Source organism: Brienomyrus brachyistius, chromosome 17 (assembly GCF_023856365.1).
Source record: "Brienomyrus brachyistius isolate T26 chromosome 17, BBRACH_0.4, whole genome shotgun sequence".
NCBI lineage: Eukaryota > Metazoa > Chordata > Actinopteri > Osteoglossiformes > Mormyridae > Brienomyrus > Brienomyrus brachyistius.
The window spans coordinates 10,073,331-10,100,078 of NC_064549.1; the positions used below are offsets into that span (position 1 = coordinate 10,073,331).

The window sequence follows — 26,748 nt, forward strand, 5'->3', positions numbered from 1 at the left end:
AGTGTCTTTTCGCGCCTTAACAGTGTTCTGCACTGATTTTCTATTGTCCTACAAACATTTATAACTCTATGAGCACAAACAGTCCTTTAACTAAGAAGGGAGCCGTTTTCCTGTGGTTATTTATGCATCCCCGAACGTTTACTGTAATTCAATTAGCATGTATTTGTTTTTTTATATATATACAAAATATAATTGAATAACATTATAAAGAAATCGAATCATTATAAAGAGTTTTGAAAACAGAATCAATGAAAAGTTTCTCAACTTCCTCAACAAAGAATTGTATTTGTTTGCACGAAATAATGAAGTGTAAAATAGAAGTGAAACGCTCATCACTTAATATCGTATATTCAAAGTCAAAATATAATTTATTGTCAGCTTCAGGTTTATGATGTCTGAGTCGTACATCTTTCTCGTTGGTCAAAGCTCAAATGACCAACAGAATGACAATTCTCAGACACAAACATAATATAAACACGACGTTTTAGCACGAGTATTCTTTCTTACGGCTTTGCCACTCTGAAACATGTTCTCCGTTGATAACACCAAATAAATGCAAAGTCAAGCTTTTCTTTGCAGGAATTGTTTACTTGATCCACTTCAGAGACTTGGTTTAATGCAAGAACGCACGTCCCCTTTACAGTCAATTAACAACGTATATAAGCGCCATAAAAATAACTGCAGTTCATTACATGATGGCAAAATCGCCCTTTCCCACGAAGTACGTCGCGTCTTGTGACTGAAAATGAATGTTTTCAAGCTTTAGTGAAAGTACTGGCGAATTGTGTTTGTAATGATTTATAACTTGACTGTAACAACCTAATTAAATTTACCTAGTAAGTTGTTACTCCACTGAAAAAGAAGCCAATATAGATGAAAATGCCTTTATAATTTGTATTGTAAATATTAATTGATTTTGTTAATAATCACGTAATTTTATTATTTCCCTGCTTATCCATATTTTTGACATGTTGGTCATCCATCGCGCATTGAGAAGAGTAACAATGAAACAGCTAATTCTCCGTAGCGTAGACTCCTTTTGTTACAACATGGAACAGATGCACGCTATAAACAAATTGTGCAAGATCGCATGTTTATATATAATTGTTTTGTCCAAATGTCCACCTTTGAGAGAACAAAAACAGAAAGCAAGCTGAACAATTAACAGCCGCCGAAATAGACGCCCTCCCTTCACACAGCAGTCTTATACAGCGGAGCGCCCGCCCACAGCGCTCCGCACTTCATTTAAAAGCTGGTGCGCTCATTTTTCCGGGAGCGTGTGAAGCCGCGGACAGCGGAGGAGGCAGCGGCGTGAGACCTGGCGGACCTGCTTCGCTGACCGGCCATTTCAAGTTACGACGGTCAGTGGAGACGCGAAGAGACCAAAAGCCATGTGAAAGATAGAAGTTATTTTATGCTGTCATGTGCGTCGGCTTTAATTACGATTGCCCGAAACTGGAGGACTGCACGAAAGTCAGAAGCGTGCTTGGAACAAGTCCATACTTAGCTTTTCTGATCGTTGGAAACTGACCCAAGGCTGGTGAGTATTTTTTTTTTAAGTTTTATGGTGAGGAGTGGTGGACAAGGAAGTATTTCATTCCATGTTAGTTTAACAAGTATGTAACGTGTATGATTCATTTATCTATGTATAATTTTCAGCTTTCCTATAAGAAAAAACTGCCGAGACATCTTCTTCAGGTGTGGACCGTGTGAGGTAGGTCACAGTAACAGTAATGATCATCTACTAAATGGCTACATTTTACGCGATGGTAGCATTTTAATGTCAAAATTATTTGCCTATTCTAGTATTTTCAAAGTTCCTTTCCCTGCAGATGTTCATGTACTTTTTGGGTTACTGTCTCTTTGCAGGAGCGCTCCATTAAATGTGACTGATCAGTCTCTTGGACATTCCCCAATCCCCCACGCCCCTTCGCAAGATGCTGGAGAACAAGACGTGCGAGAACATTACGGAGATCAACCCAGAGGGGACCCCGGTGGTGAGCACGCTGATGTTCGTGGGGGGCGTGGTGGGCAACCTGCTGGCCCTGGGAATCCTGTGCTGGCACCAGCACAAACACCGTGCCAAGACCTCGGTCTTCTGGATCCTGGTGACGGGGCTGGCCGTCACTGATCTGCTGGGGACCTGCTTCCTCAGTCCATTGGTGTTCGCTTGCTACAAGCAGCAGACCTCCCTTCTCGGCCTGACGGGCAACCCCGGACTCTGCCACTTCTTCGGCTTCGTCATGACCTTCTTCATCCTGGCCTCCATGCTCATCCTCTGTGCCATGGCTGTTGAGCGCTGCCTGGCCATCAGCCACCCCTATTTCTACTCGAAGCGCGTCCATCGGAGCTTTGCCAAGGTGGTCCTGCCGCTCATCTACCTCTTCACCTTCGCCTTCTGCTCGTTGCCCTTCCTAGGCTACGGCCAATATAAACAGTTCTGCCCCGGCACGTGGTGCTTCATCAAGATGGAGGCCGGTACCAACGGGGAGGACGAGGGCTACGTCTTGGCCTTCTCGCTGTCCTACGCCTCCCTCATGGCGCTCTTGATCGTCGTGGTCTTCGTCTGCAACGGCTCGGTCATCATGAGCCTCTGCCGCATGCACAGGAACCAGATGTCACGCCGAGGCTCCGTGGTGTCCACGGGACGCAAGAAGAAGATGACGGACTGGTACAGAGAAGGCGAGGAGGAAGTGGACCACCTGGTACTCCTGGCCTCCATGACTGTCATCTTCGTCATCTGTTCTCTGCCCCTTACCGTGAGTGCTTGACCTTTTCTCGCATACCCCCCCTGCCGGTCTCACATCCCACTGTTTATACACGTGCAACTCAAGACGGTTTCCAGCTCCTTGAGACTGACTTGAAAGTGGCCAGATAGTTGTTACTCGCAGTATGGGCTGGGCATTGCCAGAGTATTGTTGGTTCAAGTTCAAGGATGGGCTGGACCGTCTGCTTGCACAAGATGTTTTGGTCTGAAATACTCCACTAATTATTCACCCTGATAATAATATTAAGTCACTTAGGAAATAATCATTCTTCCAGCAAGTAAGCAATACCTTATGTGCACATATTATTACTATATTTGGCTTCAGATACCCAGTTCTTTCGCAATTTTCTGTTCCTCTTTCCCATTTAGTATTAGATAACACAAATATTGGGCGGCACATACTTTTGTACCATATTCTAAATACGGGGGTAGCTTTTGTTCTCAGCTTTTTAATCTTATTTTTATTGCCTAAAGTTCAGCACGGACTGTTTGCTGTCATGAGCTCAGACTTGCTCGTTTTCTCCTAGACCTTGGTGTACGGCTTATAATGCAGAAGTGCTGCTTGGTTTTGCAACCTCAAGCTTGACATTATGTGGGGTGAACGCTCTCGCTTTGGACGGCGGTCATTTCTGACGAATCTCGGAGAGAAGTGGTGGTGGGTTCCTCTGAAGCGAAAGTGCACGTTTACATTGACGAGGTCAGGTGAAATAGTTATGTGTACTTAGTAGATGGTAGATAGGTCACTTGCTTTTTCCAGTAGCTTCTTTTTTGGTGCTTTGTCAAAACCTGGACCAGAAGTAAAACCTGGAGTTCTCTGCTCTCCAGTGTAATGGTAACTCACTTCGGCATGTTGCAGGAAAATGAACTATAAATATGAAGTTTTCACCAGAGTAACATAGCACCAGATTAGATTCTATTCTGGCCTTGGTGCAGCGTGTTAGCCCTCAAGACTGACAGTTGATTGCTCTGGTAGGAGCAGGATCTACTGGAAAATCCTGCTCTGTAAAAGGTGTGTCGTGTGAGCTGTCTTCAATTAGACATTATTGTTATTTTTAATGCGTCCCATTCCAGCAGAACACGCTCGGTAGAACAAACACGGCACTGTGAGGATCTCGGCGGTCTTATTTTCGTAGGCGCTGAGTTGGATGTAGGTTAAGCTTCTATCTGTTATTACGCAATGCCTTTTCACCTTAGAAGTATAACAAGGATCATTGTTATTGCTGTATTAAGTCTCTGTGAATGATGTTCTGTGAAGGCCCCATTATATGATGAGATGGGTGATATTTGTCTGTTTGTAGTTCGATTATATTTAATATGATCCGTGGCCTCTCATTATTCCCTTAAGTAGAGCAGCCTGTAATCAAAGGTGTGCAGGCTGAGACTCTGGCCCCATGAGTTGCTCAGGGGTGGGCGGGGGGATCTGTCTCCTGAGGGTATACAATATTGTATTGCTTCCAGCCCCCTCCCCCAGCCTTTCAGATTAACCTCTGTAAATCTCAAGGGGGAGAGAGACAAAGCAAGGAAAAGTCAAGACTAAAATGATTAGAATGGAGACAATGGGGCACGATGACATGTGAGGGTCAGACTTGGGTTCCTCTAGGTGGACCGAAAAGGGGGGTAATTATGGCACCGGTGAAGCACCTAATTCTTCGTGCGTTCTACGCACGCACACTCAACAAAGTGAACAGCCCCAGTGACAGCGGATCTCGCCGTCACAGGGAACCGTCCACGCGCAACAGACTGCTCACATAACAGAGTCCCCCGCTCCACAATGCAGACTCAAACAAAGGTCTCCTCAGGCAACCTATTTTTAGTTATGCCGGTTCTGTGTTTACTGTGGGCTCTGCCTGCTATAATGTCTGACAGGGACGATGGGTCCATTGCCTGATATGATTCTGCATCCCGAGTGTCACAGGGCTTCCTGTTAATGTTTACTCTTCTATAGTGTCCGTAAACCACTAACAGTCAGAGACTAACTTACCTTTGGGGACAGCGTGTGGCCCTGTAGGTTGGCAGGCTGCACCTGTGGTCAAATCTTAGAAGTGACGAAGTGTTTTCACCTTTGAAACTCCTGATCAAGGCTGTAAATCTTATCCCTTTGGATAAAAGTGTTTGCTAAATAATGCAGATGGCTTATTTTTTTTTTTGTCTCTTCCCTTCTCGCATAAAAGTTTTCCTCAGCGAAGCTGGAAATGTGAAATGCAGTGTAATGCTTGGTTTAATGCCACCCAGTGTTGGGGCCACTGTAATTACCAGTGACAGAACCTTGATGCTTCTCACGAGATCTTGTTTACGTGCCCAATGTTAGCATTATCATCCTCTTCAGCCAGTCGTTAAAGTCCCTTTGGCTTTCTCTTTGAGTGCGCTCCTACTTACACAATGTTTCCCTGCAGGGAATGAACAGTTAGCCGTCTAAGAAAAGCGTTTTTTTAAGAAAAAAGATAGAGTGAAACAAATTTCCAATCTGCTCGAATTTAGCCGCAAATTTAACGATCCATACGTTTTTGGAAATGTCTCGGGTCATTGCAGCACACCCTGCTTATTGATGTATCCCATATCCGGGGGGAAAAAATACGAATGAGCGTAAAAACGATGCAGGATTTTGCAGCAAATTTTGGCCACAGGTCAGCAAGATTTACTGGTTTCTCCCTGCTAGGTCATCGCCCAATGGGCGGGCAAATCCTACCTCGGGCGATGCTGTTAGCGTGTCACGTTATCCACTCTCGACTAAAAATAACACGAATGTGTTGCTCTGTCTGAACATGTCAGCTAGCTGCCGCAACATCCAAGGGCCAAGCTCCTTGATCTATGGTTTTACGTATTTTTTAGCATCTGAACACATTTGGATGTTTTTCATATCGTTAGACAACAAAGCTTTGCATGCTCTTGGATTCAAACTATGTTTAATTGGTAGTTTAAGTAGCTGGTTTGGGAATGAGCTTTGTTGTTTGCACTTATTTGGTGTTTAACACCAGATGTTTTTAGTATAAATAATTGTGTAACTGAAGCTTTGTGTGAGGGATATGGTGCTAAGTATGAATGCGAAGTATTTCACCGGAATCACAGAGAGATGAAACCTTGGAATTAAATCCACTTCTGCCCCGTCATTGCCACCCATGAACGAATTCTTTTTTTTGGGCAACGTTGCCGTTTCTAAATGAAGTTAGAGCTTTTAAAGAGTAGATATATGATGTTCTCTCAGCCCCCATTGGCTGCTGGCCTGGTTGCTTTAGGCCAGGCTAATGGGTGGAATCGCTGACTCAAAAATCTGAAAGCCATGTCACCAATGCAGGAAGTTCTCGATCTGTTGATAAGGGATGGAGGTGGTTTGGTATAGGACAGTCCCTCAACAGTAGCCAGCGAGCTTCAAACTCCATAAGTTCCCCGTTGCCATGGTTGCAGGAATCCATCGCATCATCCTCTCTGACTGTGGCGGAGGATGGCCGGTCACCGGAAGTCTGTTATCAGATGGCACTTGGGTTATTTTGTGTGATTCAGAAACGGGTGCCTTTCGGCAGCCTACCCTGAAGCTGCCGTCTGCCGGCATAGGGTCAGCAATCAATACCGAAATCAATTTTGAGGAGAATTTCCTACAGGGTCGGTTAATTATGTTAGCTCTGCAAAGGCACTTTGAAGAATGACTGGGGCTTCGGGAAGACCTGCACGAGAAGAACCTGCCTCAGGATGTAATGATGTGAAGGTCCTAATGTCCATGACCTCACACAGTAGGACTGGTGTCCATACCATGTGGCAGGCAGCACTAGGCAAGGATGTAGATTTGGATGACAGAAACATCTCCCTACTAATATCGTGGGAGTACTGCGTGTGTTAAGGGGGGGGGGGGGGTTGGTCCCTGCCAATATTGAAACCAAACCTAATCCCTTGGCACTAGAGGAGATTAAAAAGTTAACCGTGAAAAGAATTAAAATAATTTTATGCATCTATGTTGTCATTTTTTTGTCAAGCTACATAAATTCCACATAAATTTAGTTTCTCAGCCTCACCATTTTAGCACCATACTGAGTTCAGGAGTGAGACAGTTGGTGAGAGAGAAGCACCCATGTGAATGGAAAAGCTTCTGCTATTTTATTATAGATCGTTGTCAGTGCTCTTTGTTGACTCAACTGTATAGCACGAGATATGAGGGAGTGGAACGAGTGTAGCTAGAATAGTAGGGATTACCCTTTGTTAGACACTCCTGATGAAATGGCCGCAGTTAACTAAGCAAATCTGTTTTTTATCCAATCGGGATGCAAATCTGCTCCACACAGGCCAACCAGTTCTCTGATTTCCCCCTTTTCACTTGGTCATGCTTGGGATATTGCCACATAGCTCTATTTTTGAAACTGCACTTTTAACTGTACTTTTGTGTCCCGTTACGATCCGGCTCAAGGCAGCGACAAAACTAAAAAACATAGTCAGAGGCCGTAAGTAATGTTAAACTGTCAGGAGGAATTAGTCAGTAGGATCAGTAGTATTTGGAGCATGTTTGTATGAGCGAGGAATAAGGCGCTGTGCTGCGTGGAAAACCACCCAACCAACTAACTAAGACTGAGGAGTACAGCTGTCTGTCTCCACGCTGGTTCAAGTGCGACAGATTTTTAAGAAGTCAACCTGGGTGAGGTAAACTTAAGGTAACAAGCTGGGAGATACAAAATTAACTAGAGAATAGAAAGAGAGACAGATGAGCCATTGGATAATCCAAGTTGGTGTCTCGGTGTGTCACGTTTATGTCTTATGTAATTACATTCTGTTTATTAGGGTTTTTTTCCATTAAGACCAACAAATTTCATGTAGTGCATGACACATGCATCGCATATATAATGTGTGTGTGTGTGTGCTGTGGCTTATAACTGCTACCGAGAACGTCGTCTTCAGAAGTGCATCATAGGTCAGGGGTCATAGGTCAGTCAGAAGTCGTAGGAAATGTTGTGGTTTTCAAAGACGTCCTGCTACTGTTTCCGCCTAAATGTGTATGGGAGCTTAGAAGGAAAATCTGGGTTTCATGTTGAATGTTAAGGAAGACTTTCCTGAACCGATAACTGTCCGTAGTGGGTGGTTGTATGTTTCCGTCCTTCGACTGGCATTACCAGCAAGTTGTACCCCTGCCTTGTGCACTGTGCTTCCTGGCATAGGCTCCCAGACGCTGCGCGAATTGTTATGCTGTAGCTGGCCTTATTACTGCAAGAATTTTTACGGTCCACATGTCTTTCAGACAGTCGGAATTAGTGTTGCATCTTTCAAATTGAAAAAATAAGGGATTACTCCCACCACTATTAAATCTTGAGGAAATACGGGAGAAATTGCATCCTGTGTTGGTCTAATACGGGACACATCATATACTGGACGGTTGGGAACTTTAGTCGAATGCACATCTGTTATTGGGACCGGCGAACGTCGCAGGACAGCTGCGGAGCATGACTCCGTGCGCCGACTCACTGCTAGCCCGCAAGCCAGCGTGCCTTGAGTCAGAGACGGCCTCGGGGGAGTGAGTGGGAGGTTTCAACGTGGTCTTCGACAGCCAGACGGCAGACACTCTCGCCTTTGCTTGTTTCCTAAAGTGTGTCACAGGCGGGAGATGTGTGCTCACTTCATATCTATGTGTGGTTGCTGTACGGGAACAGTTTTTTGAAACGATGAGGTAGTTCAGTTGCAGCCGATGGAAGTTAACCGTTAAGATTGTTCCGGGCACTTAAGTTTGTCAAATGCAGACAGAGACGATTAAAAGTTATTAGGCTGACTCAATATTCTGAAAAAAAAATACTTTGTTCAATCTAAATTTATAAAATCTAATTAAATTTTACTCTGTCAAATCCTGAATCTATTAACATATCATTCTATTTTTAAACTGTACATATTTTTCTAGACATCCGTTTATTATTTTTGCCCTATTTAACTTGAGACAGATATCATCACGCTGTATTTCAGTATCGCTGTAAGCCAGAATACGATGACATTAAATATTTGTAACAATCTAAAAAAATCTGCAGCCCCAAATTGTATTTTTTAATAATAATAACAAGCTGAAGCTGCCTGTGGCATTTTAAAGGGGATTTTTTTTCTGAAGCTGAGAGCAATAAATTGTCTCAGAATGATTCACTGACTCCCTGCACAAAGATCCTTGCAACACAGTAGCTCATCTGCATTTAAAATGCCATTTAATGCTTTTCAAACGTGAAAATCTGTTTGTTATTGACAAAGCTGTGTGAAATTATTCAGCCTCATAGTGGATAAACCTTTGTGAAAGATGGATAGATGGATGGATGGACGGATGGATGTGTATAGAATATCCATCCATCCATTTTTCAAACCACTTATCCCACTGGGTCGCGGGGGGGGGGGGGGGGGGGGGGGGGGTCCGGAGCCTATCCCGGAAGCATTGGGCACGAGGCAGAGAACAACCCAGGTTGGGGGGCCAGCCCATCGCAGGGCACACTCAAACACCATTCACTCACACATACACACCTACGGGCAATTTAGTAACTCCAATTAGCCTCAGCATGTCTTTGGACTGTGGGGGGAAACCGGAGTACCTGGAGGAAACCCCACGACGACATGGGGAGAACATGCAACGGTGCTAACCACTGCACCACCATGCCGCCCGTGTGTGGAATATATTTGTACATATTCACATTGCTTTAATGGCATCTGATATTTGTGATGTGCTGCCTATATTTTTAGTTACAAAATTATCATTATTTGTGATAATGACCAACAATGAGAGAGACCTTGACCAGTTGCAGAGGGTGCCAGCCAGTCAGATGGTAAAGAGAGTCTGGACTGGAAGCACAAGTGGGTCAGGTTAGGAATGGTGGGGGGGGGGGGGGGGGTTTGTTTTCAGGAAACAGAAATACGTAGGTCATGCAGAAGCAGAATGTAGGTATTAATGGGTGCAAGTCTCTCGTTGTTGTGCTGCGAGTTGCCGTAAATGCTCCCGGCACAGATGAGTCTTGCAGTCACGCCTGTCGTAGGTGCCAGCATGCGTCCTTTAGTTTGCTCGTTGGCCCCGCCCCTTCCCTCACTCCAGGTGAGTGTATGTCACGTCTCTTAAAGGCGCAGGGTCCCGCACTCCTCTGAGCTGAACTGCACACAACGGATGTGTTGGTTTGTGTTCCGGCAGCTGATCCTCTGTTACCTTTAACCGTCCCGTGCTTATTTGAGGTCCCTCCTCTGTCATTACTCCCTTTGAAAAACTCTAGGCTTCAAAACAGAATGATCAGTCACACCTTTGCATTTTCTTTTTGTGTGGGATTAATGTTAGCATGTTAGCTGAGGGGGAGGTTGATGGTTTCCAGTTCCACGAGTTCCGCCGTTGCCCTGATACCGTCCCGGAGCCTGTCAGTGAGTGAACGGATGGACTTCATTATATTTGCCGATGTGTGGAAAGTCATACTACTGAGTAATATTTGTGGGTTTTAAAAATTTTTTTTTAGCATTTGCCCATTTGCAGGAGATGTTATGAATCTGTTGTTGGGGTTGCCGGGGGGTGGGAGGGGGGGGGTGCTATTGAAGAGCGTGATTAATGGGTGCTGTTCACAAGGGGGTTTCATCACGAGCCTTACTTTTTGAAAACATAGGTTCCTACAACAAGAAAGAAGACGTTTTTTAAAAAAACTTAATATTAATATTCTCTGCCTTGGCACATTTGTGGCGCAGATTTGTGGTGAGTGTGACCTCATTCCACATATCCGTCAGACATTTAGAAAAGGCTGCAGTGGGGAGCCGTCGCTGTCATCGCTGCACATCGCGGATTAGCGATGGTGAGCTGTCAGGGATGTCCGACTCATTGCTAGACGAATGCTGGCAAACGCTCCGCTTCCCCCCAGGTGTGCAGCACTGAGAACAATGAGCAACATGTCAGCGTGAGCAGAGGAAATATTTACTATTGCCAACACAACTTCCTCTGCCCAGTCCTGACTCTCCAGCACCCATCTCCAACTTCCCAGAGCGGTTCTGTTACAGCGCCCTCTGTGGACTGGGTAGGAGAGGTTGGCACTGCCTTTCTTGACCACAGCGTACAGTGGAAACATGGGCTGTGACCAACATTCCGACCAAGTCGTGTGCACTTTAAAGAGCCCATGACGTCTGTACCTTATTCATCCTTACCAGAGCGTCTAAGTCCATCTCGGATATACCCCGTTTCTTTCTGTTAGTCATGCAGAAGAACAGTGGATGGGAGGCTGGCTGGTTTCCACAGTCACAATTATCTCCACATCTTTCCCTCTTAAACTGAAGCTGTATCTTAGAGACACGTGGCTAGATGAAGAGGTCGGCTTGGAGAGCTTCTGCTCTCAGTTGGCTCTCCTGGGTCATTTCGGGAGCTCCCTAAGCTGTGGTGACTGGAGGTCTTCACAGTCATCAGGTATGTAGGAAGAAGGACCCATTATTGCAGGAAGGGTGAATGGGGGGAGGCAGAGCAAACTGAAGAAGTGATTTTTTTTATAGGGCAAAGAGAACTTTACTCCTAAAGTTCTGGTTACTGTTTGCAGTCATGAACCTTAGACCTGCTGTTCAGTTATATTTTGCAGATGATTTTGACCAAAGCAACCAATGTGAACATCAGCCAATATCCCTGAAGCAATTGGGGTTAAGGGCCTTGTTCAAGGGCTCAAAAGTGTTGTTATGTTTCCTGGCCATGGGTTTTCAGCCCACAACCTTCCAGATATGGGCATAGATTCTTAACCCACCTGCTGGAATCCAGAAGAAAAGCTCAGCTGTCCTCGAGAGGCACTCAGTCGCTGCTCGGCCCGCAAGAAGTTCCAGGCACCCATGACATTTCCCTGACAGCACAAAATCACCTCTCCCATATTTGTTTGAGCTGAAACCTTAACTGCTATTAATAAATCAGCGAGGCAAAAGCAAGCGAATTAAGTGGAGCCCTTTTTTGTTAAGTTTATTTGGTAACTGATCCAGTTAAGCCAGTCAGGCTAGCATTAGCAGTTGCATTCATCTGCTTGGGGCTGTACCCAGGCAGCGATATGTCGGGAAGCATGGCATGCAGGAGAATGAAGCAAATTAAATACCACAATCTGAGGTGTTACCATATACTTTACCTGATTCGAGGCCAAAGATATTCAGTCACCCACACTGTTATTTTATTTTTGTTTTATTAAAGCTTTGTAGTTTAACCCAAATATAACAGGATGTCAGACCATGGCACTGACCTACAAAGGCAAAACTATGCTAACACTAAGACTTACTAAAATTACCTCAATTTTCTTCACAATCGAGCTGAGCTAAGATATTTTGTCACGAGATAAAACAGCCCGAGAGACAGATTTTGGCCAGTTTTGATAAACATGCAGTTTTGTTTTTTCAGTACATTACATGCAGTTATTGCCTGCAGTCGTAGCATCCCCAACGCGATGCAAGCAGATTCACATATCAGGAGGAGCGGACGCCCTGAGGTTTTCGGGGTCGAGCCTGTTTACTGGTCTGCGCTCGCTGGAGTCTCGGAAAGTTCCTGACAGTTGCCGCACATGTCACGACTCACGCTGAGCTAATGTCAACAAATCCGTCTTTAATGATACACAGGCGCTGTGCGGAAAGAGCCGAAGACACTGCCCTTCTGTCAGCGGCACGTGCCGTCCGGCCGCACGCAGATGTGACCTGCCAGGGACGGAAACGCCCGATTGGTCACATTTGCTCATTTATCCGATGCTTTGGACTTAGAGTAAAGGGAAGCCTTGCAATCTATGCACGCTCCCTGGCATTTGGGTCCACGGCATTAGTGTCATTAGCACGATGCTGTATTTGTTGAGCTACAGGAGAAAAGGTGGGAAAAAAACAGAGCTGCGTGGATGAGATTCCACGATGGCATGGACCAGATGGGGAACAGGCAAAGGCACTGAAGCTGTGCCAGTCGCCGGTTCGAGCCCAGGCCTTAGCGGAATAGTTACATGTACGTGGGCTCATGACCCCCCCAGCTCCGGGGATGCTGCACGCTGGCTGACCCTATGATGTCACTGCCAAGCTGTGGAGAGAAAGATGGGGTTTTTTGTTAAAAAACAAATATTGTGTTTTTAGTGACACTTGCATCAGGTGCTCGTGTCGAATGGCCTAAGGCAGGGGTGAGCAAGCCTGATCCTGCAGTGCTGGTATCTACTGGTTTTCTATCCTGCCTGGTCTCTGATCAGCCACTACTGATCTCAGGTAGATAGTAACTCCATCATGTAGGATGGAAAAGCTGCCCTGGATCAGGGTTGCCTACTCCTGGCCTTTGGCTGCTATCTGAACCATATTCTTTTTCTCGGCCTTCTCTTGTTCACCATGGAAACGGTGTTGGGCGGCCCTGAGTCGTTTTGGGTTCCCACAAATCTTTGGGGCTCCAGATGTCCACACAGGTATAGATTTTAGTGCTTTTGGAGCAGAATGAGCGATTGAAGGAGCAAAGGGCACCCGGGCCACAGCCGTTACCCATTCCTCCGTCTGACTTTGTTAGTGTTCACTTTCACTTCCTCTTTCTCCTATTTTCTGTATTAATCTGCATTAATTTTTCATCAATGAGTTTTCAAGTCTCTGCACTGTTCACTGATTGTTTTAAATGTCCGTGTCTATTTCAGCTTTTTATGTTTTTTTTTTTTTTTTTTGTAGGAGTCTGTTGTTTATTTGGTGTAATAGCCACTTTTGGCGTGTTTACTTAGTAAAAAAACAACAATTTCCACACTTGTCCACACTTATGCATAAATGAAAACATTCTTTTCTTCTGAGGTTGTGTTGTGGTCAGTGTCTCCGTCCTGCTCTGGAGCAAAGTGATAATCGAAGTGGAATTTCTTCACGCAAGCCATGGAAATAGACGTCACTTTGGATACGAAAATGCAGAGCAAATTTATTAAATAAAATGCTTTAATAATAGGTTTCCCATCGCTTAGGTTCGGTTGCAATGCATTTGTGCAGAGAGGAACAGCATCCAAACCAGACAGAAAAGGGGAAGTGAAGTAATACAGGTGTAGTTAATAATAAACATGCAAGGAATGATTAAGAAAAATAATGATAATGAATACCGCAGAAACCTTCCCCATCTGGGACTCTGGAAAATGAGCAAACCTGGAATGTTGAGTATTGCAACAGAGTCCACAAATTCTTTTGAACTGCTGTGAGCAGGAGGAAGTTATTGAGTGTTTCAGGGGGTGGCTTGTGGCTCAGCGGAGCAGGATGTCGGTCTGGGATCAGAAGGTCACATCTTGTACATAAATAAAGTGCAAGTGAGTCTGATGTGTTTGGCTGGTTGTAGAAGAGGGTCCACAGTAGCGACGTTACAGTTCTGAAACCGAAACCATGAAACAAACGTTTACAGTCTTGTGTCTTGACCCTAGAAGATGAAACTGCGATATCCGCCCCATCTAACCAAACCCAACTTACTGCAGGTGAGCTTTCTTCAGCTCTCAACCACGTAACTATGACATCACAAAATTAACAATTAACACTGCAACACATGTAAATCACAAAATCATTATTCAATTTAAACTTAGGGGAAGCTGTTTATATTGTAAATTTTACTCATTATGACTATTTAATTGCCATCCATCTGTGTCACGTGACTAGTTTTGGCCAATCATGATTGAGTAAAAGCTAGGCTAGTTTCATTAGCTCAAGGCAGATAATAACTCCAAGTCCCCAGATACATTCAAGTTAACGTTGTGAGAACGTATTGGTCATCCAGTACAGTGTAATATTTTATTAATTTTTTTATTTAGTTTTGTTTACATACATTTTAGTTGGTTTAAGAGACTTTAAGTTAATCTGACATGTTCTTTAGTGTTCTTCTGTTTAGTGTTTCAAATTGTCGGTGATTAATAAAACCCATAAATTTTTCCTGGTTTTTTTCTTGTTCAGGTTCAGGATCAGGTTCAGGTTCAGGTTCAGGTTCAGGTTACTTTATTTGTTTCCCGCAGGTGGATTTGGTTTGCAGTGAATAGTCCTCATCCATAGACACACGTCACACCAGACACTTGTCACACGTGATTCATAGACAATACAAGACAATAACCATAAAATGATAACACAGGAAATACAGTTGAAATACAATAACATAAGACAAATGAAAAAAAGAGTAAATAAAATAAAATAAAATAATGTTTTATTGTAACTGAAACCTCACCCCCCCCCCCCCCCTACGAAGTATGAACCGAACTCAAAAATGGGGTCTGAACCAAACACCGTCCACAGTTCTGCTTTTTCATCTCAGAGGTTCTTTTTGCTCTTTTACAGTTGTGTCCGCTGAAGGGACCTTGTCCAATTTCACATTCGGGTCTTTCAAATAAAGTCTGGTTAAGCCGCCATCCAGAGCTTTAGTCCCACCAGTGTCGCAGACCTCTGCCCTGCAAGCAATTACCCTTCTGATGCAACGCTCCTCTTTATCTGCTGAGTCATCGCATAGCCTTCCCCGTGTGTATTCTGGTTCTGCCAGCCGATGATAACAGGGTTGAAAACGGTGAGAAAAATCACAAGGGAAGCTGATGAAAAGTGTCGAAAATGAGGAGGGAGGAAAAACAGCGGTTCTGAAAACTGTAAAGTGGAGGATGTGTACAACAAGGCCCCCCGACCGAGCCACTAATAGAACAAATGCCTACGATGCGTCTAGTTTCTACATTCCGTCATTCTCTCCATTGTGGAATTTAAGAGTCAGCCCTGGGTTAACGATGTAATTGATGTGAAAAAGTATGAGCCAATAATTAACATCTGGTCGTGCGAGGCATCGTTAGAGCTTCCCTAATGAGTGCAAATCAACAAAACAAAAATCAATTTCCCCACATGAGTCTGCTTACATGACAATTATCTATAAGAACATGCGTTAAATACAGTTAAAATGTCTTTGTGGTGAGCTTAAAATCTGGCAACCTTGCTGTTACTTTCAGTTGAAAGGAATCAACATGAGAGGATATCCTGCGTACCAGACTTTAAATAGGCGTGGTAATTTTGTCCTGAATAATCCATCAGTGATGATGCAGGGTTTGAGTAAATCGATTAGTCCAACGGTCTCCATCTCAGGCAGCCCTGCAATCTCCCTCCTGTGACTCCTGCAGTGTTGAGTATCTAGATGATTCAATACAGAACCTTTTTAAGGGAATTTTACTTGGGTTAGCCGTAGATCATCCTGAAGACTTTGTGGGAGAGGTTCAGTTCTTACTGCAGTCGTTCCGGAGGCTTTTCCCTAGCAGGCCTGACCAGATGAAGCCATATTCAACCAGATGATCGGTTTGCGTTTTTAGTTTTTGCTCTACAACAGAGGTGGGGGACCTGCTCCTTGGAGAGCCACTGTGGGCGTGAGTGTTTGGGATGACCTCTCAATCAGCCAATGACAGTGGGTCCCCAGCACTTGAGTTGAGAACCCCTGCTTTTTTATTGGCTGACTGAGAGGTCATTCCAAAAACCGGCACCCAGATTGGCTCCCCCCCCCCCCTTGCCATATCAGTAGTAGCAAGGGTGAGCATCAGAGCTGTGTGGAGACTTTTGCAGGGGCGGGTGCTTGACCGGGGGGAGTCACCCTCTGTAAAATGGAGGTCTGTAAGTCACTCTGGCTTAGCGAACCAGAAAAAATTCTATCGGTGGCGGTTTGCGAAGTCGGTGATGGTCGTTGAATGAAAATGGACACTTTAAATCGCTTTGGGAAAAGAGCCAGAACCTCAGACACTTCCAGCCCCCCCCGGCATGTTCCTGGTGAGCACTTCACCTCACCCCAGTGCTGACAGTTCAAATTCCCAGGTATTTCACCACTATATGAGACACAAGTTCCGATCTCTGTAAGCCTTTACTTGAGAAGCGGCGCACGATGGCTGGATCGATGCACCATTGTTAATTTCACAGTGAATTAACCTTGGGTCATTATCAAATATTTAATGGTTTCAAATCAATATTTATTGCATATGCTCAGTATTCACATAACATACAAGGAATGTATTCAAGATTCTCTTTTGCTTTGAAATAATCTTTCATTACGGAATTATATTATGTATTATATATACTATAATGTACGCCCTGGTGAACTAACTGGTTGCTCGATACCGATGGGTTCTGTGTCAGTAGTTGCCCCATTGCTAATAACATTTCAGTTTTTAGTGGGATTAAGTGCAGGCAAACAAAGGAGAATTCATTCCACCTTAGTGTAGGCTACTTGGCTATCTAGGCTGCCATGCACGTCTAACAAAGGCTCTATTTTTGCAACGCTGACTATGACCTCAGTCTGAGCTTAAAAGCAGCAGCACCAAAAAGCGGAATAAATCACAGGGAAAGGTAGCCGTGCACCTGGTCCAGAAATTTCAACTGTGTTTCTGTATAAGTGGATTCAGTGCATCCACACTCCCCCCCCCATTTTCCCACACATACTGTAGGCCTGTCATGGAGCATGCATTGACTCCTTCCCTGGTTCCTGGCCTTTTTCATTCTCTTGGGGGTCTAAACCACCCCACCCCCCTCCCCGGAGGTTCCCACCGCCGTCTCCCTCAGCTGAGCGTCCCCATACTCAGCACACCCGCAGACGTGCTGAATCATCTCAGTTTCGCAATGCCTGGGTGGGGGGGCCACGGAGAGGAGAGGTGGGACGGGATTTCGAGAAAACGACCGGCAGGAAGTGAAACTCCGAGGTGTGAACGAGACGAGAATGACAGAGAACAGATACAGGAAGAGGAGGAACGGAGAGGATGTCACAACCAAATTTGGCTAATCTGCATTTTGGAGAAGTCGATGCAGAGAGATGAACGGGCAGGATGGCGGACATCGATAAGAGGGGTTGTGCATTAGCACTGAGAACCACTGAAGTCCTCCTGGAATCTGGCAGCCCACCTGTGTCCTGGACAGCTCACCCCCATGAGCAAAGCTCCAGGAATTCTGTAACCGCATGTATCGATTTTTGAAGTCTCTGTCCCTTTTAGACCAGAATGCTTCCAGTGTTACACAGTCATTTGTCAAAATTTTTGGTCATACGATACCAGGATGTACAAATTAAGAAGTTTTGTTCACAGTGATTCTTAATAATAAACAAATGAGTGATTCATTGGTCAGCTGAGGAATAGTGGCATGTTAGACTCTATTGCTGGCTGAGAGTGTGTCAGCTTTGGCCGTCTTTGCAGCAGAAGATGGGCGGACGGGGGGGGGGGGGGGGTAATCATTAATGAGCGTGTGCTGAAAGAGGATCTGGGGACATTCCTGCAGGACCCTCAGTAATGGTCCTTGGTAGCTCTCCATTACGGCACTGGTTTCCTGGGTTTGGAGTCATCATCATGCCCTGGTGGGTCTTTAATATCTCTGGGTTGTCAGAGCTCCAGGCAGGAAGAGAGTGAGCACACTGCTTCCTGGCCCAGGGCTCTGCGATGTGACTCATTCTTGCCAAGTCACGTATCCTTATATACTGTGCTTGACATCTAATGTTTATTGATCACAGAATAGAGATGCTCATTTTTGCTTACCTCATCTTACTATCCATGAGGCACACATGCAGGGGAGAGCAAGCTTGGGGGGGGGGGTCATAAAGCAGGGTCAGGCAGCACCCCTAGAGATGGCACTTAATCAGCCTGCTAGCCCCAGGATTCGAACCAACGACCTTCTGATCACAGACCCAAGTCCCAACCTGCTGAGTCTTCCACTGTCACGTACCTGTCACCAGTAGAAACGTTCTTTTCAATTGTCAGTGTTACATTTAGGCTTGGCGTATTTATTTTGGCATGTAGGGTATGCCGTTTTGAGCTTGTCATATTTCACAACCGTCATCCTGGATATCCGTAGCCCCAGTCCGTTTCCCATGCAATCCGTTCAGTGCACCTGCAGGATCTTTCCTTTGGCATGGAGAGAAGTCGGAGTTTAAAGTGTGGAATTATACGCAGATCTATCAATCAATAAATATTTGTATCAGGCCCACAGCCATGTCTTTTCATGGCTGGCCAGATGTGACAGGGGTGGTGTTTAGGAAAATTGCCGAGACATGCGGAGGCTGGAGGTGTTTGTGGGGAGTTTGCTTTGACGACGTGCAACTCGGAGATGAAAACCTGTTTGTCCGACAATAAATCTCAGAAGACAGCGTGACACCAGCTGAGAAGGAGCCGAGCTCTGAGAAGGAGCGAGCCTGGTGTTCATTTCCGCCATCTTAGAACACCGCCGTTGCATTCAGCTAATAGAAACACTGCAGAAAAATGAGTGCGACCCAGTGAGCTGCGGTGGTAGCTGAAGCTGTTTTCCTTGTCAATCAAAGCTATTTTTTTTCCTCCTCGATGCAGCACCACAGAGCTGTGATTGAAGTTCCCAACCTCTCAGCTTAGCAGTGATCTGTGACCAGCATAACTTCACGCTGAATCACAAATTCAAATTCAGATTCAGATTACTTTATATGTCCCCATGGGTAAATTTTTGTGTTGCCGTGGCCATTTACATAAATGACAGAAACATACAGACACGAGATGGGCATAAGGGTAGGTGTAACACCAAATTACAAATGACAAAAATATGTATGTACAAATACTGTAAATGTACAAATACACAAAAATACCATCAGTATGCAAATTACATGTAAATGTGCATTGTCCATTGTGTATTGCCTCAGAGGAGGAAAGTTGTCTTCCACCACAGCGAGGAATTGTTATAGATGGTAATTTCCATGGGCAGGAATGACCTCCAGTAACAATCTTTACTGCAGAGGACCTGAAGGAGTGTCTGACTGAAAACACTCTGTTGTCTGGCCAGTAGGTTGTGGAGGGGGTGTAGAGTATTATCTCTGTGGAAGGGGTGTGTAGTATTCTCCGAATTCTTGAACGTTACAAAACAGTTTGAGGTGAGAGTGCCCCCAACTCGAGGAATGAGGAAACACTCTTCAAATTCGGTATCGCCCCAAATCAATCAGCCGTTGACAGTCTAAGAGGCGAACCTGGTGACAGACAGCCTTCAGTCATACTACTGATTCGTCGCCCGTGCCCCCGTTCTCACACAGACATGGACAGGCCTGTTACAATCAATTAACTTCAATTTGGTTTGTGTAGTATTACTTCCTGCCCAGTGACTTGGTGGTTAAAACCCTTGCACACACGCACCAAGACACATCAGCTGCTAAATGTCGTCTGTGTATGTATAGGCATGCAGGCAGAGCGTTGGACTGTGCAGTGACACTTTCTCATAGGGTCCTAATCAGTGCCTTTTAAAACCCCTTCAGCAGGGTAGCATAAACATGCTCTCTCTATCTGATAGGGGTGATGTGACTGCTGACTAAGTGCTTCTGTTGCCTCTTAACTCCAGTTTGCCCCCAGCTCTGTGTGCGGGCAGTAAGAACAGGTTTTATGGCCCCTGGTTCATTCCCATGGTGCAGCAAAACATGCAGGTGAATAAGCATCTCCAAATTGCACATAGTGTGTAAGATCATGCACTGCGATGGACTTGCAGACCATTCTGGGCGGCTGTATTGGATAATCACATGGAAGATGGATAGACGGGTGATAGATGGATGGATAATCATATCACATCCAGGCCTTCTTGTACGTCACATGCTCCGGTTTTCTCTTCTCCATTCCAGCTGCACTATATTTTTGTTCTTTGGCATTTTTATTGCAGAGCCGCTGAACGTAATGAGACGATATTCATCTGTGTCAAGGGGGTGGAGCATCTGTCACAGAGGGTCGGAACTTCAACTAAAGCACAGAGCCCTCTGTCCTACTGTTATGAAATAAACATTAACCGGTGTAAATTTTGACTTCTGCAAAGGTATACAACTGCTAGTCAGAACAGCCTATAAAAAAGTTATTAAATGAGAAATTACGATTGGATTGCTACAGCGCCCTTTGATAGCCTTGATTTAAGAGGGGAGTTTTCTGGTGAGAGTAGGGTGGTCGTCAAATCAAAATCGCACATACGGCTTGCATTTAACATCACCTACTTCAAAGTTTCACTTTCAAACTGTGTACATATGCAAATATGTGTGAGAAATTTAAACCAAGCTGGTTTGCTCAGATAATTTAGTTAGGCCCTGTGACACAAGAAGATCGACCCTAAGCTGACCTTGCCAAAAGACAGTAATGTAGCAACATCATTCGCTGCCACGTAGGTCACATGACCCTGCTGGATTCGTAACGATTCCAGATTCCATCTGGCTGAGATCTTCGAAAAGTTTGGAAAAGACGTTCGCTTTAATTGCTTTTTAGAGGATGATGTACTGGTCAAATTTGCAGCAAGCCAAAGCATTCAGTGAACTGAGACAGCTTGCTTGTAAACCAAAAAAAGCACAGAATAAAAAAAAAACATTAAAAGATTATTCCCTAGGGAAAGCCGCTTTCACTGGCTTGCTGGCTGATGTGGTTGAACTTTTATCAGATTAAGATTAAAAAAAGCAGTGAGATAAGCGGCAGAACATTGGCAGATAAATGCCTGTCCTGATGTCTGACTGTTACAGCACTTACTGTTTGTGATGCATTTTTCTGTATGAATGTTTGCAATCTGCTTTTGCTGGTGGGGGAGGCAGCATAGTGTGATGTTAATTAATAAATAGAAATCCATCTGTCTGCCAACCACTTATCCAGTACTGCGGGGGTGTGAAGCCTTTCCAAGAAGCGTAGACGTTTGAAAGTCTGGGTGGGGATGTCAGTGTGACCATTTTTGGGAATTTCTTCTTCTACTGTAATAATGGGAGGATGTGAATGTTTCAGGTTGTTTAACCTTTTTTCGTTCATCTTTTTTTTTCTGTTCGCTTTTAGCTACTATACTTTTTCCTCCCTGTCATGCTATTGCTGCCTTATTCTTGTTTACATGCAAACGTGTTTTTCTCTGTCCTATGTTTTGCATTTTAAGATGACGTGACCTATATAGTCCATGGTCAGAGAGGAGACTTTGAGCTAGGACAGGCTAAACTACTATTTTCTTTAAAAGGGCCGGGATTTCACTTGCTGTGTGCTGATTGGTCAGTCTCCTGTAATCATGCACATGTCACTAATGTTATTGTAAAACAGCTGAATGAGTCTTTCAATCAAGGAAACAAACCAGTCAGAGCACAAGAAGAACTGAACTATTCAGAGAAGCACAGGAGTCTTTCGGTTTTCAAGGTGTTTGCAAAACCTGAAGCAACTCGAAATGTCCTCCCTGGCATGGATTATCTGGTGACCCTAATAATAATAATAATCCATCCATCCAGGCAGGGAACATCCCAGGATGGAGGGCCAGCCCATCGCAGGGCACACTCACACACCATTCACTCACACACGCACACCTACGGGCAATTTAGCAAGTCCAATTAGCCTCAGCATGTTTTTGGACTGCGGGGGGAAACCGGAGTACCCGGAGGAAACCCCACGACGACATGGGGAGAACATGCAAACTCCACACACATGTGACCCAGGTGGAGACTCGAACCCGGGTCCCAGAGGTGTGAGGCAACAGTGCTAACCACTGCACCACCATGCCGCCCCAATAATAATAATAATAATAATAATAATAATAATAATAATAATAATAATAATAATAATAATAATAATAATAATAATAATTAATAATAATAATAATAGATACTTTATTAATCCCCGTGGGGAAATTGTCTTTACACCTCCCTCAATTTAGTCTTTGTAGAGTAAGCTGAAGGACAGCTGCAAAAGCGCCGTGACCAGCCTCCCTCATCAGTCCTGCTCTATGTCGCACTGTGACCCACACAAAGCTATTTCTTACCACTGTATACCTATATACGTATGACTATGCCGATAAAGCCCACCTACCTTTAGCTTTTTTGATTTGTATTAGTGACATAAAGCTAATGTTTGTTCGAATAGAGAACGGTAGAAGCGGTCTGGCTCGGATGGCTTTAGCATTTGTGTTTGCTTCAGCCTTCTCAGATTGTTCCATACGTGTTAAAATCACCTACTTGCATCTTACAGTCTCTAAGTCCTTTATTCTGTTCACTGTCAGGAAAGAAGGTTGTTCACTTCTACGCTGTACGTTTTTCTAAAACTGTATGAGTCTATATTTCCGTTTCTACACTTCACAGAAATGAAAACGAGGGAGAGCTTAGAACAGGAAAAGAAAGCGGCTTCAGTGCATTAGTGTCGTGGTATTTCTGAAACCAAACCTGCGTTCTTGCAGTTCACAGGCTGAAAATTGCTCTCAGGAGTGTTTTAGTCTGTAACCTGAAGCACACTTCCTGCCTCTGGGCTAATTACTCTTTGTAAATGTTGATTGGCGATGATGTAGAGGTTTTCTTTTCCATTTTGTAATGGAGGCTAATGCACCAAAACGGCGAAATCCAGGAGTGAGGTGAAAATGCCTCGAGCGCCGCACGGAAAGTGTCCTGGCCGATCCGCGTCTCCTCCCCCAGTTCCATCCATTGGTTACTACATTACTTTTCAGAGCAGGCCATAGCAACATGTAAACATTTACACGCGCTATAATAACATTCAACCAACAAAGATAATTCATTAAGGGACCATTTGGATAAAACGCAAGAATGAGTTTGTGCACATAGTCCTAGAGATGAGAGCTTTGTACCAGCTGGCCAACGACCTAGAACTTACAGGCCGATTACCATTTCAGAAATCTTGGTCTTTCGTTTTTCTGTTTATTTCTCATTTGTCTTTGGGCCTTAATTAAACAGTCACTGCTTGCCATTTGCTGTGTTCCTTTCCCATGTGAACGTTCTAGATGGATTAAAGGTTTGTCATGGTTCTACTCCTGTACTTAATGCCTTGTTTGGTAGAAGCTCAGTCTGAAGTCTAGGTTTTTCCTTCTCGCTTTTGCTGATGCTTCTCCCCGTAACTCTTCTGCAGATCAGCGGCTTCATCAGCGCCGTGTCTCCGGGCGGCAACGACCAGCAGAACCTGACGGCGTTCCGCTTCTCTGCCTTCAACCCCATCGTGGACCCCTGGGTCTTCATCATCTGCCGCAAGGCTGTGTTCCGACAACTGCGCTCACTGCTGCGCTGCCGAGTCCCACGGGGGGCGCTCAAGAGCACTGCCCACAACACCCTCAACAGCCCCGCACAGGTCAGGCCACTGCAGCCTTCTGGCATGCTCCCACTGCAGGCCTTTCCCAGCGTGCCCATGTGAACTCAGACTGACTGATTGGACCCAGACCAGGAAGGGACAGTGACCACGGGCGGCTGTGGATCAGCAAAATAAAACGGAGGCAGACCGCCCAAGATTCGGAGGAAAGCCAGCATGGAGACTGCCTGTCAGTCCTCAGGGATGTCAGATGTCGTGGAGCTGAAAGCCTAGATTTCAAGACGTGAGGGATCGCGGACCATCCCGCTGAAGATATGGGACCGAGAAAGGAGGCTGGAGTGGGATCAGACATGAGAAAGCTAGCTGAGCAATGGGCCGACCAATCGCAAATAAAAACAAGTCAGAATCCCATATCCTGGGATAGTGTGTTGCATCTTTATTGGCTGAGGAGAAGTGATACACTGCATCTTTATTGGTTGAGGAGAAGTAATACACTGCATCTTTATTGGCTGAGGAGAAGTGGTACACTGCATCTTTATTGGCTGAGGAGAAATGGTGCACTGCATCTTTATTGGCTGAGGAGAAGTGGTACACTGCATCTTTATTGGCTGAGGAGAAGTGACTCACCTGGCTTGCAATGTTACCCTTTTACAGTTTTTAGCCATAAGGGGGCAGTCACAGAAGCAGTATGGAACTGCACAAGGACCAAATGTGAGCCCACTGGGCAGAGGGGTGCCTGTTGTTTCCAGACATCCCTAAAGCACTGTCTGGATGTCACTAGCAGAGAAAAACACAATTGCAAAATACTGTAACAGCCTTGCTTACAGTGTCCTCTGGAAGCAGGGAATGGAACATCAGGCACATCAGGTGGCTCCCTCACCGTCTGTGCCGTCTGTGTCTAATGACACCTGGACAGAGCTTCGCAAGTTTGGTGAGCTGTATTTTTCGGAGATGGCCTGAGATGAGCAGGCAGTGTATTGAATGTCATGCAGTTTTACTGAGAACCCAAGTTGTGTCTGAGACGCGCCCCTTTCTGTAGCCGACCTGGAATTATAACATAAGAAAGATTTGTTGTGTTAGTGCGGCTGTATTTTTTAACGATAGGACCCTGAAATTCTCACTTTATGACCTATAAAGTAACCTTTATTAACAGTTTGCACACTATTTGGGTTCCTCCAGTTTAAAAGACAGGCCGAGCAACCAAAACAATAATCAATTGCCACAGAAAATGCAGATTGAGCCATTTTCTGAATTCCTGTTGGGTTCTCGAGGATTGTACTCCCTTAATCATTCCTAGCTGCCTATTGTCGTAACATCACCAGGCAACGTTTAGATGTGGCTATGAAGGGGAGACATGGGCACAGCCTGAGGAAGTCTTTACCTCTGCTCAGTCCCATAACCCTTGGCATTCCAGACACTCTCAACAGGCCTGGTCCGCCCTTAGAGGTAACATAGGCAGCTGCCTAGGGCGCCATCTTCTGAGGGGGCGCTGAAGTGAAGCTTGTCTCTGGCACTGTGTGAGCTGCCTCCCGCCGCTGTTCCTCAGTTAACTCAACCGCGCTACCTGTACGTCAACAAGGGATTGTTCATCATCAGCGTCTGAAACAGGATACTTCAGAAAACCTCCAAACGTTATATTTCATAGCATTATGCCAGTCTTCTGGTTGATCTAGATTTTTAAATAGTAGTATGAGTGGAAAGCCCTGTTTAGTACTAAGCATCTACATAATGATTTTCCAGTGAATTTCCTAACTCAGTATCTGAATGACAAGCCTCCTGTTTAAGGTAAAAGCTTTAATGTCACACGAATAGAACTTAAAGACTTTGTGAGAGACAGATGCCTGGTGAACATAAATAATGCATGGTGACTTTCAGCAGAGAGAGAATAATTGAGTTTGGAGAATAATTAGAGAATTGTTTAGTTTAGCTGATGACAAAACGTGTTGTTAAAGATGTTAGAAGATCATTTGTGTTACCCTGGATAATACATTCCTCCAGTCTGTAACTTCATGGTTGCTCTGTTTCTTCAACAATGTAAACATTTCATTCCCTACAAATCAAAGTGTCACATCTCTCATTCTGTATTTTACATGGCAGAAGATACGCACCTGAAATCAATTGACGGAGTTGTCAGTGTCTGTTTTGTTGTTATTGCAGAATGGAGTGTGAAGGTCGTATAACACTGCGGTTGACCAGCACAAGTCTGTCTGTATTCTGATACATTTCACGTACCATGATTCTGTGTTCTGCTCAATTTTTATGGACAAAAAACATGAATTGGAATCCTTCCTTTCAAATGCATCAGTATGAAGTCCATATCTCGTGGAGGATTTTGCCTTTTCCTGCCCTTCCTAGCTCTTCTGTGATGAAGGTGGCCTGTGTGACCATCGGCTCTGTGTGGGGGAGGATGCTTTGAACCACGGCGGAAACATGAACCTACCCTTCGCACGACTGACTAATGCATCAGAGAGAGAGAGAACGGCGTTCCCTTACAAGTTGCCATTCGTTAACCTCCTGAAATGTGATCATTTGCTTACAAGCTCTCACTGTCTTCCTAGGGTGGTTTGGTGGGTGGCATGGAGTCTCAGAGCTTATGCAGGCTTCCATGGGTGCTCCAGTTTCCTCCTGCTGTTAATCGTCGTTTTTTAAACTGCCCGTAATGTGAGATGAAGTGTGTTCTCTGAGAGGCTCCGAACTCAATGTAACCCTGTGTTGGGTAAGTAGTTTTGGAAGCTAAATGCATCCTGTTTCAGGCATGCTCACAGGTATAGTGCTTCAGTGTCGGGCAAATTAGGGTAGAGTTTGAGTCTCTCCGTCTGAGTTTCCTCCCTGACACTATAGGGTACCTGTGTCTGATCAGAAGCCACAACATTGCTCGTGCATGGATGCCTCTGTGTGTATATTTCTTGTCATGCCCAGCCATTGTAACCTCCTCATGGGCTCGTGTCTGTGACAGTGATTACAGGTGATCGCTATCTCAACTAATGCTTCATATAGGATTGTGAATAATAATGGATTTCCACAGTATTGGCATGAACTGTATCGAATGTGTATACAGGTGTAAAATGTTAATAAATACTGTGAAACGTA

The 26,748-nt window shown here is 44.8% G+C and overlaps 1 protein-coding gene across 1 annotated transcript; it reads left to right on the forward strand.

Annotated features, from left to right (window-relative positions):
• Window positions 1–1,258: 1,258 nt before the first annotated feature.
• On the forward strand, window positions 1,259–26,748 carry ptgir (prostaglandin I2 receptor). Its single transcript, XM_048980865.1, has 4 exons — window positions 1,259–1,540; window positions 1,660–1,714; window positions 1,870–2,759; window positions 23,485–26,748. Exons 3-4 carry the CDS (start codon window positions 1,938–1,940, stop codon window positions 23,761–23,763), a joined length of 1,101 nt encoding a protein of 366 aa, XP_048836822.1. The 5' UTR covers window positions 1,259–1,540; window positions 1,660–1,714; window positions 1,870–1,937; the 3' UTR covers window positions 23,764–26,748.